This window comes from Denticeps clupeoides, chromosome 12, assembly GCF_900700375.1.
Source record: "Denticeps clupeoides chromosome 12, fDenClu1.1, whole genome shotgun sequence".
Taxonomy (NCBI): Eukaryota; Metazoa; Chordata; class Actinopteri; order Clupeiformes; family Denticipitidae; genus Denticeps; species Denticeps clupeoides.
Genome location: NC_041718.1, coordinates 19,372,569 through 19,391,697, shown reverse-complemented (window position 1 = coordinate 19,391,697; position 19,129 = coordinate 19,372,569). Strand labels below are relative to the sequence as shown.

At 43.9% G+C, this 19,129-nt stretch overlaps 1 protein-coding gene and 1 pseudogene across 1 annotated transcript; both read right to left on the bottom strand.

Annotated features, from left to right (window-relative positions):
• Positions 1-901: 901 nt before the first annotated feature.
• On the bottom strand, positions 902-3,564 carry LOC114801024 (immunoglobulin-like and fibronectin type III domain-containing protein 1; annotated as a pseudogene).
• A 4,451-nt stretch (positions 3,565-8,015) lies between these two features.
• LOC114801023 (immunoglobulin-like and fibronectin type III domain-containing protein 1) lies at positions 8,016-18,892 on the bottom strand. Its single transcript, XM_028998968.1, has 21 exons — positions 18,766-18,892; positions 18,542-18,681; positions 18,375-18,474; positions 18,243-18,281; positions 18,068-18,113; positions 17,740-17,926; positions 17,538-17,651; positions 17,277-17,445; positions 16,893-17,165; positions 16,048-16,329; positions 14,635-14,759; positions 14,413-14,554; positions 13,939-14,232; positions 13,552-13,851; positions 11,777-11,956; positions 11,376-11,504; positions 11,201-11,280; positions 10,916-11,108; positions 9,720-10,013; positions 9,203-9,523; positions 8,016-8,061 (listed from the first exon to the last, which is right to left on the bottom strand). Exons 1-21 carry the CDS (start codon positions 18,851-18,853, stop codon positions 8,057-8,059), a joined length of 3,501 nt encoding a protein of 1,166 aa, XP_028854801.1. The 5' UTR covers positions 18,854-18,892; the 3' UTR covers positions 8,016-8,056.
• Between the last annotated feature and the right edge of the window lie 237 nt (positions 18,893-19,129).

Genomic DNA, 19,129 nt, shown 5'->3' with positions numbered 1-19,129 from the left:
GACGGCAAAAATGGAGGGAAAAAAAGGGTTTCTAAAAACTAGTTGGTATTACTGGTGTCTGAATAAGCAAGAGAGAAGCCAGCATGAATTAGCAAAGCCTATTAAGTACTAGCAGTAATAACGATATGTACATTTCCTACGTGCATATTCATGCTAGTAATAAAACAACGTAAAAGGTGGCGATAAACAACGTAAAAGGTGGCCCTCCAATCTTTGTGTCATGATCCGGTCCGGAAGGTGTTACTCTGGTCCGGGATCCGGTCCAGAGTTTTCACGATTGTCCTGTGTAATGTTCCCTAATCATTTCACCTGTGTCGAATGTATAAATCTGCCCTGTTTGTTTCTGTTTGGCCGTTGGGTCTATGATGTGTACATGTTCACCAACGTCTCGGATGTCTTCCCTGTCCTGTTCTGCACAAATTAAACGTGACGTCATGCGATTGCGTCCTTCTTCCCTCATCATCTCGTCACCTCTTCACCCTCCTCTCTGTTCACCTGCCTCGTCATGCCTGAAGGTTGACAATTTGTGCTAGTACGATTCTAGACACACCCCTGGGGAGCCATTTAGCCTCTTGCCTAGGCCTATCAAATTTGTTAGGGCCCGGCCTGGTCTCAAATCAATGCGCTGACAATCATGGGGACATGCGGTGAGCCATGATGAGCCCTTGGATGGCAAACTCTTAACAGCCCAATCACCTTCAATGGTCACCAATTTGACTTCGCAGTGGAAGGGATGTGATGTAATCGTGTGAATTCTAATGATTTGCATTATTTGTTGTATACAGTTTCACATACACAATGTAAATAAGTAGAATTCTTAAATATTGTCCCCTTTAAACTGGAAAACCACAAAGATATTCCCAGTAAATTCCCAGATATTCCCAGATATTCCCATTCATACTTAGACTGCTCCTCCTCTCTCTCTTTCTTCAACATGTTGAGCTTCTTCAGCAGCCAGCGGAAGTCCGTCACACCAAAAGTCGGCGCAGATCCGCTCATAGTCCTTCTTCTGCGCCGACAACAGCAGTTCCAGAAGTTTGGGGTCGATCTCGCCTTCCTTTGGGGTTTGGGCTTTTTTTTGCGCTCAACAATGCTGAACGGCCACAAAAGAACAATCAGATAAACAAACAACACTAAATATTGTAGGATACGTGCAGCCGATGAGCTATGCGGTGAGAATACGTTACGTAGTTTTCTTCAAGGAGTTTCCTGAAGTCTTCCGGGTCATTCTGGGAACTTTAAGAAAATGGAAACCTTTAGAGTTCCATAATATGTAAAACTGGTTAAGGGTTCATTTTGAACCCTTGAAATGTCCTGATAACAGGCAGAAAACCATTTATCAACGATTGGTGTACATGATGCGTAATTCACCTTCCGGCTTCTCTTCTTTTTGACTCCAACTACAGGACGAGAGTAATACATTGTTCATACAAATTCCTTTTAAAAAAAGCTTTATCATCGTTTGTTAATGGGTACAAACCTTCAATCACAGTCAATGTGGTCGTGCACACGGCTTTCCCGTACATGTTTGTTGCAAAGCATTTATACGTGTCCGCTTGGTTAACAGCCACGTTGGGCATCTGTGCAAAATAACAGTCACACACATGAGCGTTCTACCATCACAAAGCGTCTTGAGTTCCATAAACAGGAACATGCTCTACCTCCAAAAGGTATTCGCCATTCTTTTCATCGTATCTCATGCGATATTTCTCTGGATCTGAGGTGTCGCCCTTGGTCCTTGCCCATGTGACCGTGGGTGTGGGGGTCTCCAGTAACCACGGCTTTGAAGAAGGCTAGTTTACCTGAAATGAAACGCGCAGTGGCCAGTGTGGTGACGTTGTGCCTGCTTGTCACACTGTCCCTGCAAGAACCCGGGTCCCTACCCTCCTGAATGGTCAGGGCGAAGGGCTTGCGCGTGATGTCCGGGGTGCTCTTGCCTTCGGGACCTCCTCCACGTGCTGAGTGATCATCACTCCAGGCACCCTGGAGCGCTTCTTAATGGCCACTGGGGAGAATTCGACCAGAGGAAACAAAAAACCGAGATGAATACATTTATAACGATGGCACTCAATTCATGGCTCCCAAAATGAATGTGCTGTACACAGTAAAAAAAAGTTGGCAAAGCTTAAACGTTTAAGTTCTCATAATATATATTTTTTACAGCGTTCATGTCAGCTGATCATGTGGCTTTTCATGCTCAGCATTAGGGCTTTTCAACCAGAAGAGGGCAACAGCGCGCCACACGTCCCTTCTGGATTCTTCCGTTTCCAAACGAACCTTTCATCCCACTGATGATGACAGATTCTGGAGTTAAACCTCCTGATCGGCGTAAACTGTCTTAACTACAAGGGGACATTGTGTACGCAGACTTTTTTGGAGACGACCTTTATTTTCCGCAAGGGTTGACACAGAGCCAAGACTTGCTAGATTATAAAAATATGTGGGACAATTGTCATGGTGCTCATCATCGTACTGAAACTGCCAGAAAATTTCACAGGTCCATTTCAAACATCCACTTGTACATGCATGTCCTGAAAAGGCAAAACTTGTCACTAAAAACTGGATTTTTTCTAGCAACAAATCAAATCTGATGACTTTCATGTGTGTTTTAAATAAATAACTTTATTTATCCTATCAGATCCGCTGTTTTCAAAATGTAAATATTGATAAGATTGACATTGTGGTTGGTACTACAATATTGAAGAAATTCCATCTTAGTTCTGATTTTTTTATTATGTGGAACTGCTTGATTTCTCAATCATACCTGCACCCGGAGGAAGATCTTCATCCGTCTGGTGTTGATGAGAGGACGGGAGACAGCAGAGACACGTCAGACTGAATAAAGCACCACACAGCGAGAGCACAGAGCACAATGGCAGCCCTAAAACAGACTGAACCATCAAAGCACTCAGGTCCAGACCAGAACCTGAACACTAGCCCCGTTCTGCAGAAGAATATTCATTAATTGCTGGAAGCAATTGGGTCACATCTGCAATCAACAACTACAAAAAAACACAACACCCTTGCAGCTCATGCGTCGCTGTATGTGAGTTCAGCTTTCAATGCAGCGGAAGCGGCAGTTCACATGAAAACCAGCAGAGCAGCACCACCATGAAAGTTCACTCATCTGCTCATTCATTGGGTCTTCTTCTGCCTTCTTCATTCGCCAGATTTCCTCTCTTCAAAAGCAGTGAACAAGCCAGTTGAGGAGCTGGAAGTGAAGATGGATCTCCACTCCGGCTCGATGCTCTTAGCGGCTTTGTAGGGCTTTGCGGAGGAGAGACGTCTTTGTCAATTTCATGTTGAAGAGCTTGTATCTTCTGCCTTCATTCAGAAGGGTGACCCGAGTTGGAATAGAAAGGCAAGGCAAGGCGAGTTTGTCCAGAAGTTTCTTCAGGAGTCTTGGAGGAGTTCCAGTCCTGGAAAACAGTCTTTATAGCCCTTAGTTCACCGTTCATTTACACACTTTAGTACTGGAGCACCTGGCGGGCACCTGGTTTATTTTTTGAGCATTAAAATCCTTACCCTTCCCTGGGATGAGCATCCTCTGTGGCTCTCCTTCATCTTCCGTTATTTTCCTTCAACGGTTTACGGGCCAGCAGGGAGACAAAAACAGGAACGTCACCATGTGCATTTTTTATTTCCTTATTTAGAACCGTGTTCTACATTATTCATTCACACATTGCTCTAATGCTTCTGTGTACTTCCTTCCAATCAATCTAATGCTAAAGAGTCAAGTCAATATCAATTTCACTGTTTCTTCACTTTATCTCTTCATACGAATCAGATCAATATGGGAATTCATTAACTAGAGTTCTCAGTAATATGATCATAAGACTCTCACCAGTTCATAACTTGTAGAACGATAGATCGTTTTATTTCACTTCCTTTACCCACAACATGACATTCGCCTGCCAATTTTTAAAGAATGTGATCTAAAGCACATTCTAAGATAAATTTAACCCTTGCAGTGAATGAGATTTCAGGTTACTCCTAACGAGACATAGATATTAGGGATTTTATGAGAGACGGTCACATGACACTTGCAGTGAGGTGAAAAAGGAAATTGCCGAAATTGCCCTTGTGATTGTGAGCACACAGTGGTGAAGCACCATCTGACCCTCTGAGTCAGCTGGGTGGGCAGCAGGACTCAGGCTGTACATCTCCAGACAGAATGCAATGCTGACAAGTTTTAAATAAATCAGCCTGCGTCACTCCAAAAAAGGTCTTCAGAAGACAAGCGAGTTCAACAGTCCAAAGCAAAGGAGCAAAAAGCACGATATTTCTAAAACATAGGTCATGTAGCATTCACAAATGCATATTTAATATGAAACATTCATGCATTGTTGCTGTGAATTCATAAGTGCTCTCTCATTTTGCTTTATTAATCAATATCCTGGTGTCTGAGACACATTAGCAGACTTCACTGTTTTTTTCTCTTCATATGACTTAAATCAATATAGGAATTTATTAACTAGACAACGGGAGAATGAGGAATGATCAGTGACGATCATTAATAACGTGAAAATGTGGAAAATAGTTCTAGTGTTTTGTTTAAAAAGCTCTTATGAGATTTCATCTCAAAGATGTCTAATCGAGCCGAGCGATTTATTGCACAATTTTATAAATAAATGTGCTTTGAATGTCAGATAAATATGTCATATATGCCAGTCAGGCGCTCTAATTTGTGCCCCATCGTTCGCAAGGCATTAAAAATGATGTCAGCTATTGGTGCGAATCAAATTATGACACATTGTTCATCCGCCATTGGCTTCATTCTGCAAAAAACACATCAAAGAGTGTTAAAATGATTGAATAACTAAATTAAAATGTTTTATTAAAGGGACATAGATTCACAGATCTCTGTGAACCTCATAAATCATGAATCTAGAGCCCTGGTCCAAATCATATTATTTGATTGGCCTCCAGAACTATGCCCTGCCACTGGCCCCTGGAACCATTTAGACCGTGGAACCAGTAAAAGATATATTAAGCGCTCGATGTGATACATTTTGCATCTGGTGTAACGCAACACTGACATTAAACAAATTTATGGTTTCACAAGATCCTCAGTAATCCTTCTACAGGCTGCAGGAGGCCGTCTCACCACTGCACTTCATCTGATAGGTCACATAACTCATAAAGGCCAACGCTGCAGGGCTTTCGAACCGCGATCGGCGATGATTCCGAGCAGACAGAGCATCACCAACATCATCATCACTCCATCCGTTCTCAGAATAAACACAAGATTGGTCTTAGGTTCGACAATTCACATTTTTTAAATTCTGATCCAGGATGTAATTCAAAACCCCTCCTGCCACTGCAGAACGAAAGTGGGCGTGAAATCCTGCAGAATGTGTGCAGTTCAGCGTTCTATCAAAACCATCTATTATTTATTAATCCTCTGGTGTGTGGGCCACCGCACATAAATATTTCACTCACTGCAAATCCCGAGCCTGTATAGCGCAGCGCAGCGATCAGCTGGGAAAGAGCGGGAGAATAAATTATTATTCCCGAACGATCCACCAGCAGAACTGTTTGTGCTTTGTTCATTGGTTTAAATTATCTTTGCGGTAAAAAACCCTGAAACAAAAAAAACAACCAACCAACAAACCAAAAAAATAATAATTTCATGTTTGGTGTATGAAATCACAAGAAATAGAATAACAAATATTGCACTGGTCACTCTTCTAAAATATTCTAGAACCCTGGAAATGCTCCTCACATCCTGATCTTTTGAGCGATTAATTAAAACATGAATCACTAAACATTAAAATATTTAGCAGGACACTCACTTTTCCACCATGTTACAACAGCATTTACATTGAACACTGGCATTCCCACCATTTAGCAGATGCTCTTGTCCAGAGCGATGTGCATTGGTGCTTTGTTGTACCAATCAGACAATTTCTTATGTTCAATACGTGTGCATATATACGTACATACATTCATACATTTTATACAGTTATCCAGTTATTAACAGACTATGTATTTGTATACTGTATTTTTTAATATTAATCTGTCTGTTGCATAGTCTTTTATTTATTTTATGGCTTTCTTGTCTTGTACTGTCCTCTTTCAGTTGTGACAATGTAAATTTCCCACTTGTGGGAATTATAATCATCTTAAATTAATTCCTGTATAGCCAGGCTTAAATCAACAACGGATGTTGAACGGAGACTATCGGATAAGTTTCAAGCCCTACTAAAGCGCAGCGGACCTTACATTGAAACAGAACAAAAAGCCACGCCTTCCATCCAGGCGTTTTCGAGTGGAGACTCACCTCGTGGTCTACAGCTCAGCGTCTCTCCTGCTTTCCTCCAGGACAGAGCGCCGCCTGCCCCCTTTTGTTAGGCTGTAAAAGATTATTGTAGCGAATGGGAACCCTACATGCAGCGAGGCTCCATCAGCTGTCACACAAAATGTTTTATTTGGGCGAGGTGTTTATGAAGCGGGCGGAGACGGGGCGTAATGCTAAATGCCGGATGAATTGCCTTTAAATGATTGTGGAGCAGCTAAGGGACCATTTCACGCAATACACAAACAAACCAATTAACCCGCTGGTTTCATGCAGTTAATTCCACGTCTACACAGATCAAACTGAGCCCATTTTTATTACCCATCAATTTCAGTCTGCTCTCGAGTCCCTGCCTGAAAGCGCATGCATGTGGATTCTGCTGGTTCACAGCGCCTCTGGCACGAACCAGCTGTTCCACATACACAGGGGTTCTCCAGTTCCACCACTGCGCCAGGCCAGAATTTATTGGACAATTAAAGGTAATCTGACAGTGATGTTTATTACAGTTCTGCGAATGGGACTATTTACTGATCTGAGAGCCCCCTGCTGTCTGTCTGCGGTCAGTAGCAGAACTGTACTTTTACGACTGGGGACTCGTGACCTTTGACCCCAGACCCAGGAAGTCCTGTAAATTGCCAGACACTCATCCTCCATTGTGTGCAAATATCAGGTACGTTAGCGACTGTTCCGTGTCCCGTAGAATCAAGCGTGCTCTGTTGTGCCGAACGTCCAGAGTTTGGCATTTTGCTTTGCTTATTCATCACCCTGACTCCGGAGAGGACCCTGTCAGTCCTGGGCTGTTCAATAAAGGCCTCGCCGAGTGAAAAAGACAATTACAGTACAAAGCCTTGGAACGCGGGGAGCAATCAAGAGTGCCACGTTCTCGATAAGCACATTTTTCACCCTGTCAACCACAGGCAAACGGGAAAACGAAATAAAAAGCTCCACCGCTCCACGAGGGGCTCCTTTTACGGAGATTCGGCGGAGGATGAAATATTTCTATATTTGCTGAATTATCGTCCTCTCAGCCAGGATTTATTGAAGGGCTTAAGGGGATATATTTGGGCCGTGTAATAAAAAACGCACACTGGGCAGCAGCGGCAGGCCACGCTGACGTGGGTTGGGGGTCCGGTGTTACCGGAGCGGCTGTGGGTGGGTGTGGGTGGGTCAGACGGGTATAAAATTCATGCTCTGCTATCCTTTTCACGCCTTTACACCGAACATGTTCAGGGAGCAGTTGACCAACGCTTGACGGGCGGTTACTGAAATATTCAGTGATTAATAAAAGAATATAGACAAGAAAACATGCAAAACGCCTACAAAGACAAATAACAGTAAGCATATAGGAAACCTGTATTTTTATTATGGGAAATGTCTCATTAGAATTATTTGAATGATAGTTAACAAAGGACTGAGCTTAATCCACACTTACTGAAAAGATTTTAAGTTCGGTTATATTCTGTCCATAGGACACCTTATCCAGAGAGAGGAACGCAGTCAGTCAGGGTTTCTGTTCAAGCGTATATACAAGGTACATCAAGACATTACAGGAGCATGGATGTACAGCAGTGGTGGGCGTTCCTGGACCTGAAACTACAAATCCAGATCAGGATTCTGAACCAGATGTTCGCTACACAAAATCCTGGTCCTGATTGTGTACATTCAGCTCCAGGAATGCCTGTCACTGCTATATAGTGAAGCGGAATCCTGGCTGTGAGGTGAGAGACGTTCCTGATGCTCCTCCCCATCCTGGACGCTTCAGTCTAAGAATGAAAGAAGAAATCATTAATTCCTTATTAATTCTTGTATTGGGGGTTCAAATACATTCAAAGTTCAAAGTTTAGGTCTGGGCAGTGTCCTAGCAAAGCTTATTTACTGTCTTCGCACATTTTTGTACATTTACATTTACAGCATTTATCAGACGCCCTTATCCAGAGCGACTTACAATCAGTTGTTTGTAAGTCACAGTAGTAACAGTGTGCTGGAAACAGAACATTTACTCACAGGTCTCCAAATCTTTGGAACAACCTTCCAAAGATTGTTGTAGAATCTGACACAGTTTCAATACTTAAATTCAGACTAAAAACCTACTTGTACGTTCAAGCGTTTACCAGAACTCCCATTAGTTCACCATTAGTAATTCCGCTGGGAAAGTTTACTTCTCAGCTCACCTACTGACATTCTAGGTAACTTTAAAACTAACACGGCCCTTCTCTTTTCTACGTCTTTCACCATTTACTACACCATTCCCTCTAATATGCTACCTCAATACTACAGGGTGTGCCATTTATATGGATACACCTTCATAAAATGGAAATGGTTGGTGACATTGAACACATTTTATAAGTGTTCAGAAACTTGGAAATAACTCATGAAAGAATAAAGTTACGTTAAAACCAAGCACACCATTGTTGTACTTGTAAAATTACCAATACATTTGATGTGTCACATGACCCTCTTCCTATTGAAAAAACAAAAGTTGGATCCAAGATGGCCGACTTAAAAATGGCCACTATGGTCACCACCCATCTTGAAAAGTTTGCCCCCTCACATATACTAATGTGCCACAAACAGGACGTAAATATCACCAACCATTCCCATTTTATTAAGGTGTATCCATATAAATGGCCCACCCTGTACATTATAATACATTACTGGGCCGCAATAACCTCTATATGCCATATTTCCCAGATAAAACTCATTGAACATCCTAGGGTGGTACGGTGCTGACTAGAGGAGGACTGAGCCTTGCTTCCTCTCAAGACTTCTTCTCTTTTCTTTGCCACTGTCACCTTTGGCAGGGAATTTGAGCATTGTTGTAATGTGAGGTGCTTTGAGCCAATGTACAGTGTTAAAAGCGCTGCATAAATAAAATAGATTGATTGATTGATTGAGAGTCCATACCTTTAACCCTCAGCTTTGTGGAACACTCCGCTTTGCCGTGTGAGTTGACAGCGACCACCTTGTACTCGCCGCTGTCACTCGTGGACACTCTCAGGATGTACATGGAGCAGACGCCATGGGCGTTGGTGATGTAGTAGTGTTTGTCGCCACTGATGCAAATGCCGTCCAGGTACCAGGACACGTGGGGCGCAGGGCAGCCCCGAATGGCGCAGGTCATGTAGCACTGGTAGCCTTTGGGTGGAGTGTGCACCTTCAGAGGAACCAGGATAGATGGGGGTCTCTCCAGGGTGAAGAACACTGGTGCGCTGGGGACCAGCGTAGCTGGATACAGAAGCAAGTTATTCATTAAGACATCTGTTAACAAGAGTCTATCCGTGTTACTATCACCGGTCTCCAATAAATAGAATCATCTCATGCATCAATCAACAAGATTGCGTTCCAACGTCACTCATGAATCATTGTGAAATGCTGGTTTCCTCAGAATCTTTCTTCTGCTTCCTCTGTGTTTGGAACTCACCTCGGTTGATGTTAATTCCCCATGTTGGAGAGTCTGACGGTTCCGACAGGCCCATGTCGTTCTTGGCGTACACACGGAAGTGGTATTCCCGGCCTGGGTGGACGTTGGCGCTGAACGTGTTGCAGAACAGGCGGTCGGCGATGGTGCGCCAGATGCGGCTGTTGGACTCGTGTTCTGCCACCATGTAATGCACGCGGTCGTCCAACTCCTGGTCTGGTGAGGGCGCCCAGGTGATGATGACTTTGCCATCAACCACTTGCTCCAACTGAACTGGACCTGGTGCTTTGGGTTCGTCTGTAGAGCCACAGTCAATAAGATATTTTACATTTCCAGTATTTATCAGACGCCCTTATCCAGAGCGCCTTACAATCAGTATTTACAGGGATTTGCTCAGGTACACAGTGAAAATGAAAGTGAAGTGATTGTCATTGTGAAACACTGCAGCACAACGGAATGTGTTCTGTGTATTTAAGCATCGCCCTTGGTGAGCAGTGGGCAGCCATGACAGGCGCCCGGGGAGCAGTGTGTGGGGACGGTGCTTTGCTCAGTGGCACCTCAGTGGATCGGGATTCGAACCAGCGACCTTCTGATTACGGGGCCGCTTCCTTAACAATTAGGCCACCACTGCACCTAACCCCAGTGGACGCAATGCTGGTAAGTGGGGTTAGATCCTGGCTAAAATACTGGACACTGGCTAAACTTTTAAGTAATTTAAGTAAACTCTCACTCTTAATATTTTAGCATTGATGTTATGTACATAAACCAATCAAACCGGATCTAGACTATTTTACATCAGGGTGGTAGTAGCCTAGTGGGGAACACACTCACCTATGAACCAGAAGACCCAGGTTCAAATCCCGCTTACTACCATTATGTCCCTGAGCAAGACACTTAACCCTGAGTGTCTCCAAGAGGGGGACTGTCCCTGTAACTACTGATTGTAAGTCGCTCTGGATATGGGGGTCTGATAAATGCTGTAAATGTTTATTTTCATTACATCAATGCTAAAATGTCAGGTGTGACAGATTTTTAAGTTTATTACATTTTTGTAAATTTGGCCAATGTTCACTTTTTCCATTGTGGGAGTTTGTGGCCTTCTGGTCCATAAGTGAGTGTCTTACATACTAGGCTTCTATCACCAGGGTCTGATTCTGGCTCTACAGTCACCACTGAAGAGGAACTCATCTCCACCCTACCTGTAACTCTGACCTCCACCTCAAATGTGGAGGTGCCACTCGAGTTCTTGGCAATGATGGTGTAAATGGCGGAGTCGGAGCGCTTGGACGAGGGGATGACCAGCTGTGACATTCCTTCCACGTTGATGATGTTGATCCATGGAGAGATGGGTTCGTTGTTTTTCAGCCAGGTGATGTCAGGCACAGGCTCTGCCTACAGACATATAAAATTTACAGAATTACACCTCAGAAGTGCATGAGAGGAAAAACTGAAGAGCCTTTAGTGATAGAGCCAGCCGCCCCTACTTCATAACAGATCTTGATCCGGACCGAATTTCCAGCTCTTACGACCATGAAATCCTCCGCATCTTTAAACTGGGGCTTCACTGAAAATTGAAGGAAGACTCATTCGTAAGAAAAAGGTGCTACAGATAAAAAGAGATCTGTGTTCGTCTGGTGATGATGATGGTGGGTCACTCACTCTTGGGATTCTTGGCACACACCAGGGGAGATGGTGGGCTCGGCTCCCCGACTCCGGACATGTTTATTGCCGACACTCTGAACTCATACTCAGACCCCTCGGATACATCCTTCACAGCAAACTTCAGTCCTACACACACACACAAACACACAAACACACACAACACAATGTCAGCGTGAGCCCCATCCTGGATGATTTATGCAGATTTCTCATGCCAGAGTTTCATGCTCTTTAGGAGTGAATCCACAGGATGGAGCCCTAACACACTGTAACACGGTACACAAGCATCTCATTTGCTTCCCTAATTCACCTTATTTAAATGATGCAAAGCTATGGGCTCATTTGCTTCAGGGTACTTTACAATTGCAGATAACGCACGAAGTGTATGAAAATGCAGGTACCTTCTATCGGCTCATTGGCCGGGTTCAGGGAAACCCACTGGTTGGTGTCTTTCTTGCGTTTCTCCAGCTGGTACCCCAAAATCTTGAACCCTCCATCCGTCTCGGGTGGAGCCCACTCCAGAGCGATGCAGCTCTTGGAAGCGCTGATGACTTTCGGGGCGGAGGGGGGTCCTGGGAACACTATTGACCAATCAGAGGGGTGAGAAAGTGCATGAAGCACTGCCATTCCACTTAGAGCTGCAAATCTGGGCCTGAACCCGACAGGCTTTTTTTATCATTGTAGTCGGGTCGAACTCACATGGTAACTTCTCGGTCAGCAAACACGAACGTACGGTCCATAGTACCTGTCCTTTCCATATGATTTACTGCTTTTAAATTTATTTCGGTGATTGGTAAAAGTGGTTTGCATGTTGTAAATTAGTTTTTATTGAATGTTAATTTATTTATTAAATGTTAATTTGAATTACAATTTTCGGCCACCGTTGTCATGTGATGCGTTTTAATTTTCATGAAAGAGATACGAAAATGTATGCTGAGGAGGTGAAACACAGGCTAGACTCTGGCGATTATTTTTTAAACTGCCACAAATTCTTTCCCTCTTAGTTTAGCACATGTAGCCCGTGCAAAGAATGCCAAGCTTTTAAAAATCTGTACTTGTCAGGTTGGGTCAGATTCTAAATCTAGCTCATCTCTCATCGTTTGGGGTTTCTGTAGGATCATTGTTCTAAAGCAGGGGTCTCAAATTCGTGGCCCATGGGATGATATTTTGTGGTCAATATAAAAGGTTAATGTTAATGCGGGCCGCAAAATTTTATATGATTTTTTTTTCAGTGAACATCATCTTAAGAATTTCCTTTGAGTTTTCAATTGGAAAAAAGGCTGAAAAGTTTCAAAAGATTTATTTTTTTTCGCTGGGAAATAACTAAAATGACACTATACTTACACGCCACACATGGCATTTCTCACTCTTAGAGAGAGAGAGTTAAGTTACATTACCATAACTTTACAGTTTTTATTACATTTTGTATAATTTCACAGTTTTTTTTTTTTGTGCTTTTATTTCAAACGTGATGAGGAGGCTGGCAGAAGTGCACAGTGTGCAAGAGAAGCAGTGCAATTTCGTTAGCAGTGCAATTTCGGCCCTTGCTTACAACTTGAGAGGAGCAACTTTTTGGAGTTTACAAAAAAGCATATTTGACTCAATTTCACCGGTGTTGAATTCGTCATCGTATGGTTTGTATTTTGTTTTTCCATCAGTTGAATGGGCTGACTTGTTTGAAAGTTGACTGCGATATGATCGCCACTATCCTTGTGGATAATTTGTTATCATGATGAATCTGCAAATTAAGGATCAGATTCACCACCAACACTGATGTTCCGTTGGCAATGACACCCAGGGGAGTAGACCTCTGATAGGGCCACTCAGCTATAGCTCCCGTCAGCCGTCCCGCTTAGCAACTTCGGTTATAAAGTCAACAGAACATCCGTATAGGACGTACCGCGGAAGTAAAAGCAAAAATGACGCAAGGAAGCAAGAAGTAGTTCTTCAATATCTCATTCATATTCAGCACCGTTTATGTTCAGAGGAGCCCGATTAAGTTAAAGAAGTGTTAGTAATGACATTTGAGAAGATTGGATATTTTTGGTGGCCCAACCTCACCCAGACTCTGTCTCCTGCGGCCTGAAAGATAATTTGAGTTTGAGGCCTCGGCCCTAAAGCACCAACCATACTTCAGGGTTAAATGTTGTGTGTCCTCCAGATCGAGTATTCTTACCCAGCTCTCCTGCCATGATGCCCTCCGTCACCAGTGGCTCTCCGATGCCCTCTGGGTTCTCGGCGTATATACGGTACACATACTTCCTCCCGTGGGAGACATTCCGGTCCCTGAAGATCATGCGGTCTGCGGAGACGTCGCCAAGTTTTTTCCACATGGTCTCTCCGACCTGCTGCCGCTCGATGATGTAGTTGGTGACTCCTGATCCGCCATCGTCCAGCGGCGGCTTCCACTTCAGCTGGATCACGGATGAGCTGCTGTCAATCACATCCACCGGGCCTTCTGGAGGACCCGGCTTGTCTTTAAAGCAGAAAGGAGAACCAATGAGATCGTCTCTGTATAAAGGCGGTTCCTAAAATCTAATGTTAAGTTTATCATCTTACTCACCAAGGACAATGAGTCTGGACATAGCCTCCACAGAACCAAATGGATTCTTCAGCAGAATTTTTATTTCTCCCGAATCGGAGCGCAGACACTCTTTCATGAGCAGTCGGCTGTGGGAGGGCTCTTTCTGTATCTTAACCCCGCCCCCTTCCTGCAGCCCCACCCCGTCTTTAAACCATCTAATCTCTAGGGAGTCCTGAGGAGCAAAGGTCATCTTGAAGGATGCGTTCTGGCCTGCTTTCACAATCACAGGCTTGGAGAACCTGTGCAGCTCGTCGGGGTCCAGCTCCGGCACATCTGATTTGGGACGATTAGAGGGAAAGTGACATGAACATCTACCAATGCTCAACAATACCCATTAAATGTATTCCACCTTAAATAGAATTTTCTCATTCCCATGCATATACTTCCATAACGTTTGGGTGATGGTTCCTGGCCATCATGGTTCCAGTCTGGCTGTTTTTCTGAACCTCTTACCTCCAACAATCATTGAGGCTTGTGACCGGAGTCCTTCCACTTCGAACGCATACAGTCCTGAGTCAGTGTCGGAGGCGCTCTGGAACTTCAGTTTGTGGACGCCTCCACTTTTTGAGATCTTCGGTCCAGTCGTGGTGGACAGCTGACGGAGACGGAGAGTGGGTACTGTTTCCACCAACATGCATTCGTTAAGGTTTTCTACATGAACACAGCGTTCTGTACCTGTTCTCCATCTTTAGACCACACTCCTTGAGTCGAGTCACTGCTGAGCTTGCAGGACATCTCAGCAGGCTTCCCTCGGATGGCATATGTGTCAGATAAGCCACTGGTGAAGTGCAGTTTTCCACCTGGTGAGAAGAGGAGGACATGTGTACACTATCACACGAAGGCCTTAACTTCTGAGTTTTTTTTTCTTCATTTTTATGGGAAGGGGCTTTTCCATGAGAACAATTAGAAAAACATGGAAGTCTGTGCAGATGCACAGTCCCGGAGATGCTCTGCATGAACACATCTGGCTGTTTAACACGAGCTCATCAGAAATTCCTCAGTGTGCAGAAGTGTGCAGAAGTGGAGCTCAGTGGGGTTAGGAGATATCACCCTGACCTTTAACCTTAAACCAACATTCCTCACAAACACACAATTATCTTCTGAGGAAGGATTCTGCATTAGACAAGTTTAAAAATATATTATAAAGAGGTGAATAGATTATTAACAGATCAACATTAGATCGTTACTCTTCTAATTCGAATAAACAACATATTCTAGCAGCATTTAATGCAATGCAGAAGTAGCACATTACAGTACGTTATAGTTTTAATCTGGTATTTCAGTGCACACTCTTACCAGAGCTGGAATCTTTGACCTGTTGCTCAGGACTGGAGCCTGAACCCGCTTCAGATCCTTCAGAACCAGATCTCTCTGGATTCGGCCTATCAGTGTCTGCAGCCTTTTCTGAATATTCATACGCAATTGTGCCATTCAAACATCACGTTTGGTGTACAGAACTCATCTTTCAGGGCTGAGGTGTGAATAATTAGTGATGACCTATAGGTAACTATTTGGGTTGTCAAGAGTTTTTTTTGGAACGGGTAACTAGTGGTTAATTATATGGGACACAACACACACCAATAAACACACACACACACACACACACACACACACACACACACACACACACACACACACACACCGCACAAATTCGAAATAGACTAAACTAATGACCACAGACATATCAAACTATTCCAAATCAGTAGTGTTATCAAACTCTCTATCATTCAGGGCATCAAATGAACCTTAACCAAGGGGTCCTAACAAACCAAGACATTTAACAAAAATGTTTAAAAAGTCAGTGTTTTCCTAACAATTTATAGGTTATTTAAGTTATTATTTAAGTTGGGTTATTCATGCTAGGGCTGCATGTTCTCCACCATCTCACCATTGAGCGAATCATGGAACTGTGTTTCAGACCCAAAACCTGAAGAACTGACTTCTGTTTTTGACTCTCCTATCAACAATTATCTCAGTGAGCATTGGACATTCATAGCTTTGGGTGATTTACAATAAAAAAAAACATGATGATGTTTTATTTAAATGCTAAAATGCGTTATTCTGATTCATGATAATATAATATCTCACCTGCAGCAGCTGCAGCATCACCTCCTACATTTGCACCTGAATCTAGCGGAGCACCCAAATCTGCCCCTCCAGAAACATTCCCTCCAGATCCAGACGTTACATCTGGTCTAGTTCCAGATCCAATTTCTGCCTTGGCCGCTCTCAACACCTCAATCTTCTCCCGCTCCTTCTGAAGCTTGTCCTGCTGCTCTTTGGCGATCTTCTCCAAGTCCACGCCTGAGCCCCCTGCCTGCGTGGTCTTGCGGGCTTTCTTCTTACCCCGGGAGTTTGGGTCGTCATCAGCTGGAGGACAGATTAACCGGTGAACCAACATAACTGACTAGGGTGGCAAAATGAGTTCATTAGCTTCAGGGACAGTGGCTAACTTTCAGACATGAAGGTTTTCATTGTTCTATAAGAAACATACAACTCAGTACAGAAGGTCTGTTATTCCAGAACATAAAACGTTTTTCTAAAAAAAATTCGGTCTGATCTGGCCTTGAGTCCACACGGAGACGATGTTCAGGCGGCCCAAAATGCTTATTTCCTGAAACGGGTCGAAGAGTGAATTTCTGTTCTCCATGGGTACAGCAAAGCAGCTTTTAATGTGAAAATGCTGAGGAATTAGACCAACCTCCAATCTGACCTATAACCCCAAATGTGTCCTACATACAACAATGGCGGATAACATGTACGTGCTGCGCTGCAGCAGATGTTGAACCTCATAAAGCAACTACAAGAAATCCCTATACGGTGCGTATTTAGAGGCATTCTCTGCGTCTCCATGTGGGTGGCAACTTTTTTAGAAACTGTAAACCAATTTACGCATTTTAGACAAGAGCGTTCTCATGTGGACGGGGCCTTACATTCCACTACCAGCCAGGCATTGCAGGACTTGATCCCAGCCACGGCGGCGTAGATGCCCTTGTCCACAGGCATGCAGTCCTTCACCACCAAGCGGTGGATAAGTTTGTCCTCGGACACCGTGATGTCATACTTCTCCCCGGCCTCCAGGGCGGCGCTCTTTCCAAACCAGTTAATGTGAGAGAAGGGGTTGGACAGAACACACTCGAACACGGCGTCTTCTCGCTCCATGGCCTTCACCTCCTGAATTTTGACAAGGAAGTCCACCATAGGGACTGAGACAAGATGAGGAGAAGAATGGAGATTCGGGTGAAATATAAAAACTAAGCTAAAATATTAATATGAATCAACATAGTGACTTTCATCGTATGTTTAAGAAGCCCTACTTTTAAAATCGGTGGAAAAAATATTGACATCCTCAACATCCAGCTGATATAAACCAGCATCGTCTGGAAGAAGGTCCCGTATGGTGAAGACGTATTTCTTTCCAACCTGTTTCAGGCTGTGCTTCATCTCCATTTCCACCTCTTTGCTGTATGGGACCATCTCACCATCCTGAGGGAGAAAAACCTCCTCCAGTAAATGGTTTCTTGGTGGAGCTTTTTTTTTTTTTTTAACATTCCAGTCTGATACCACCTGAACCTCACCTTGTAGATAAAAATCCTGCTGCTGGCATCCAGGAGGTCCATATCGATCTCAAACTGTGCATAGCCTTCCCCCTTAACTTCAATTGGCTTTAGATTTGTCAGGTTTTTAATGAACTGGAGCAGAGAAGAGAGGGGGAATAACAGCAATAAAAAAAAAAAAAAGGTTCTAGAAGCACTGACTACAGAATCTCCCTGCGGTCACCTGCGCCTGCTCCTCCTCTCTCTCCTTCTTCATCTCATTCAGCTTCTTCAGCATCCAGCGGAAGTCGGTGACGCCGTACTCCGCGCAGATCCGCTCGTAGTCCTTCTTATCTGCGCTGAGCAGGAGCTCCCAGAATTTGGGGTCAATTTCGCCCTCTCTCCTGCCCTCGGATTTCGCCTTCACCTTACTGAGAGGAACGATATCAACCACATCAATGGCCAGACCACTACGATTCTCGATCGCACCATCAAATTCACGTATCATTTACACATTACGCTTGCTTGAATACGTCAAGGCTTTTTCACACACTCTGTTAAACCTTGTGTACCTCTTTCTTTTCAGCATAGATTTGAAATCTGAGGGACCCGTTGATGCTAAAATAAAGACACAAACAAGTCTAATATTGTGCATCATGGTGTGAACTTTGAAGTTATGAATACATCATAGATGTTTTTATCTATAAAATGATATTAAGCTGTAATAATTTTAGGGCTTGTACTCACCATTTGTTTTTGGGTCCACCTTCTTCTTCTTGTATCCAACTGGAAGTCATTTTAGAATATTTTTAATGCCCATTTATCACCATAAATTATGTTGTGATGCTGCTCAGTATCATTTTCAGAGACCAGCCCCACCTTCAATGACATTCAGCATGACCGTGACCACGGCTTTCCCAAACTCATTTTTGGCGTAACATTTGTAGGTGTCCGCCTGGTCTGGTGATACGTTCGCCATCTGTGAAATTCGGAATTAAAATGTTCCTGGCTGCGATGATAATATGTATTTATTCATGATTATTTACCTCGAGTGTGTTTTCGCGAGAAACCGGGTCGAATTTCATCTGGTATTTCGCAGGGTCGGACACGTCCCCATTACTGCGGGCCCAGGAGACGACAGGCTCCGGGTCTCCAATGACGATGGCCTTAAAAATGGCCAATTTACCTGCAGCACAGCAAGTTACGGAACTTTTTACACTAGTGCCACCCAATATTAGGTGCTGAGGTCTTGGTTCCAGATAAAACTCACCCTCCTGAATGGTCAGGGCGATGGGTTTCCGTGTGAAGTCGGGGTGGCTCTTGTCAGCAGGAACCTCCTCCACGTACTGCGTGATCATCACCCCCGGGACCTTGGACTTCTTTTTGATTTTCACTGACGAGACAGGAATTCAGCATAAAATGCAGATGTGGGTCCTGCCACACCCCAAAGAACCAGGGATGAGAAGTGGTAGCTTCTCAGCCAGGCAGGATGAGTGACCCTCGTAAACGGGGGACCCTGTTTGGCCCGCAGATGTGTTTATTTTCCCGTTTCTCAGGCTGAAAGCAGATTTCAGCTCGAGACAGCCGGACGAATGTGAATAATAATGAAGTGAAGTGATTGTAACATGTGATAC

What these genes read in the sequence shown, in the direction of transcription:
- LOC114801023 (XM_028998968.1), bottom strand. Translation starts at nt 18,853, where the DNA reads ATGATCACGCAGTACGTGGAGGAGGTTCCTGCTGACAAGAGCCACCCC. An exon ending in GTCCAGACTCATTGTCCTTG is followed by an intron (nt 13,852 to 13,938) that starts GTGAGTAAGATG and finishes TCTGCTTTAAAG; the next exon opens with ACAAGCCGGGTCCTCCAGAA. An exon ending in GGATCAAGATCTGTTATGAA is followed by an intron (nt 11,109 to 11,200) that starts GTAGGGGCGGCT and finishes ATATGTCTGTAG; the next exon opens with GCAGAGCCTGTGCCTGACAT.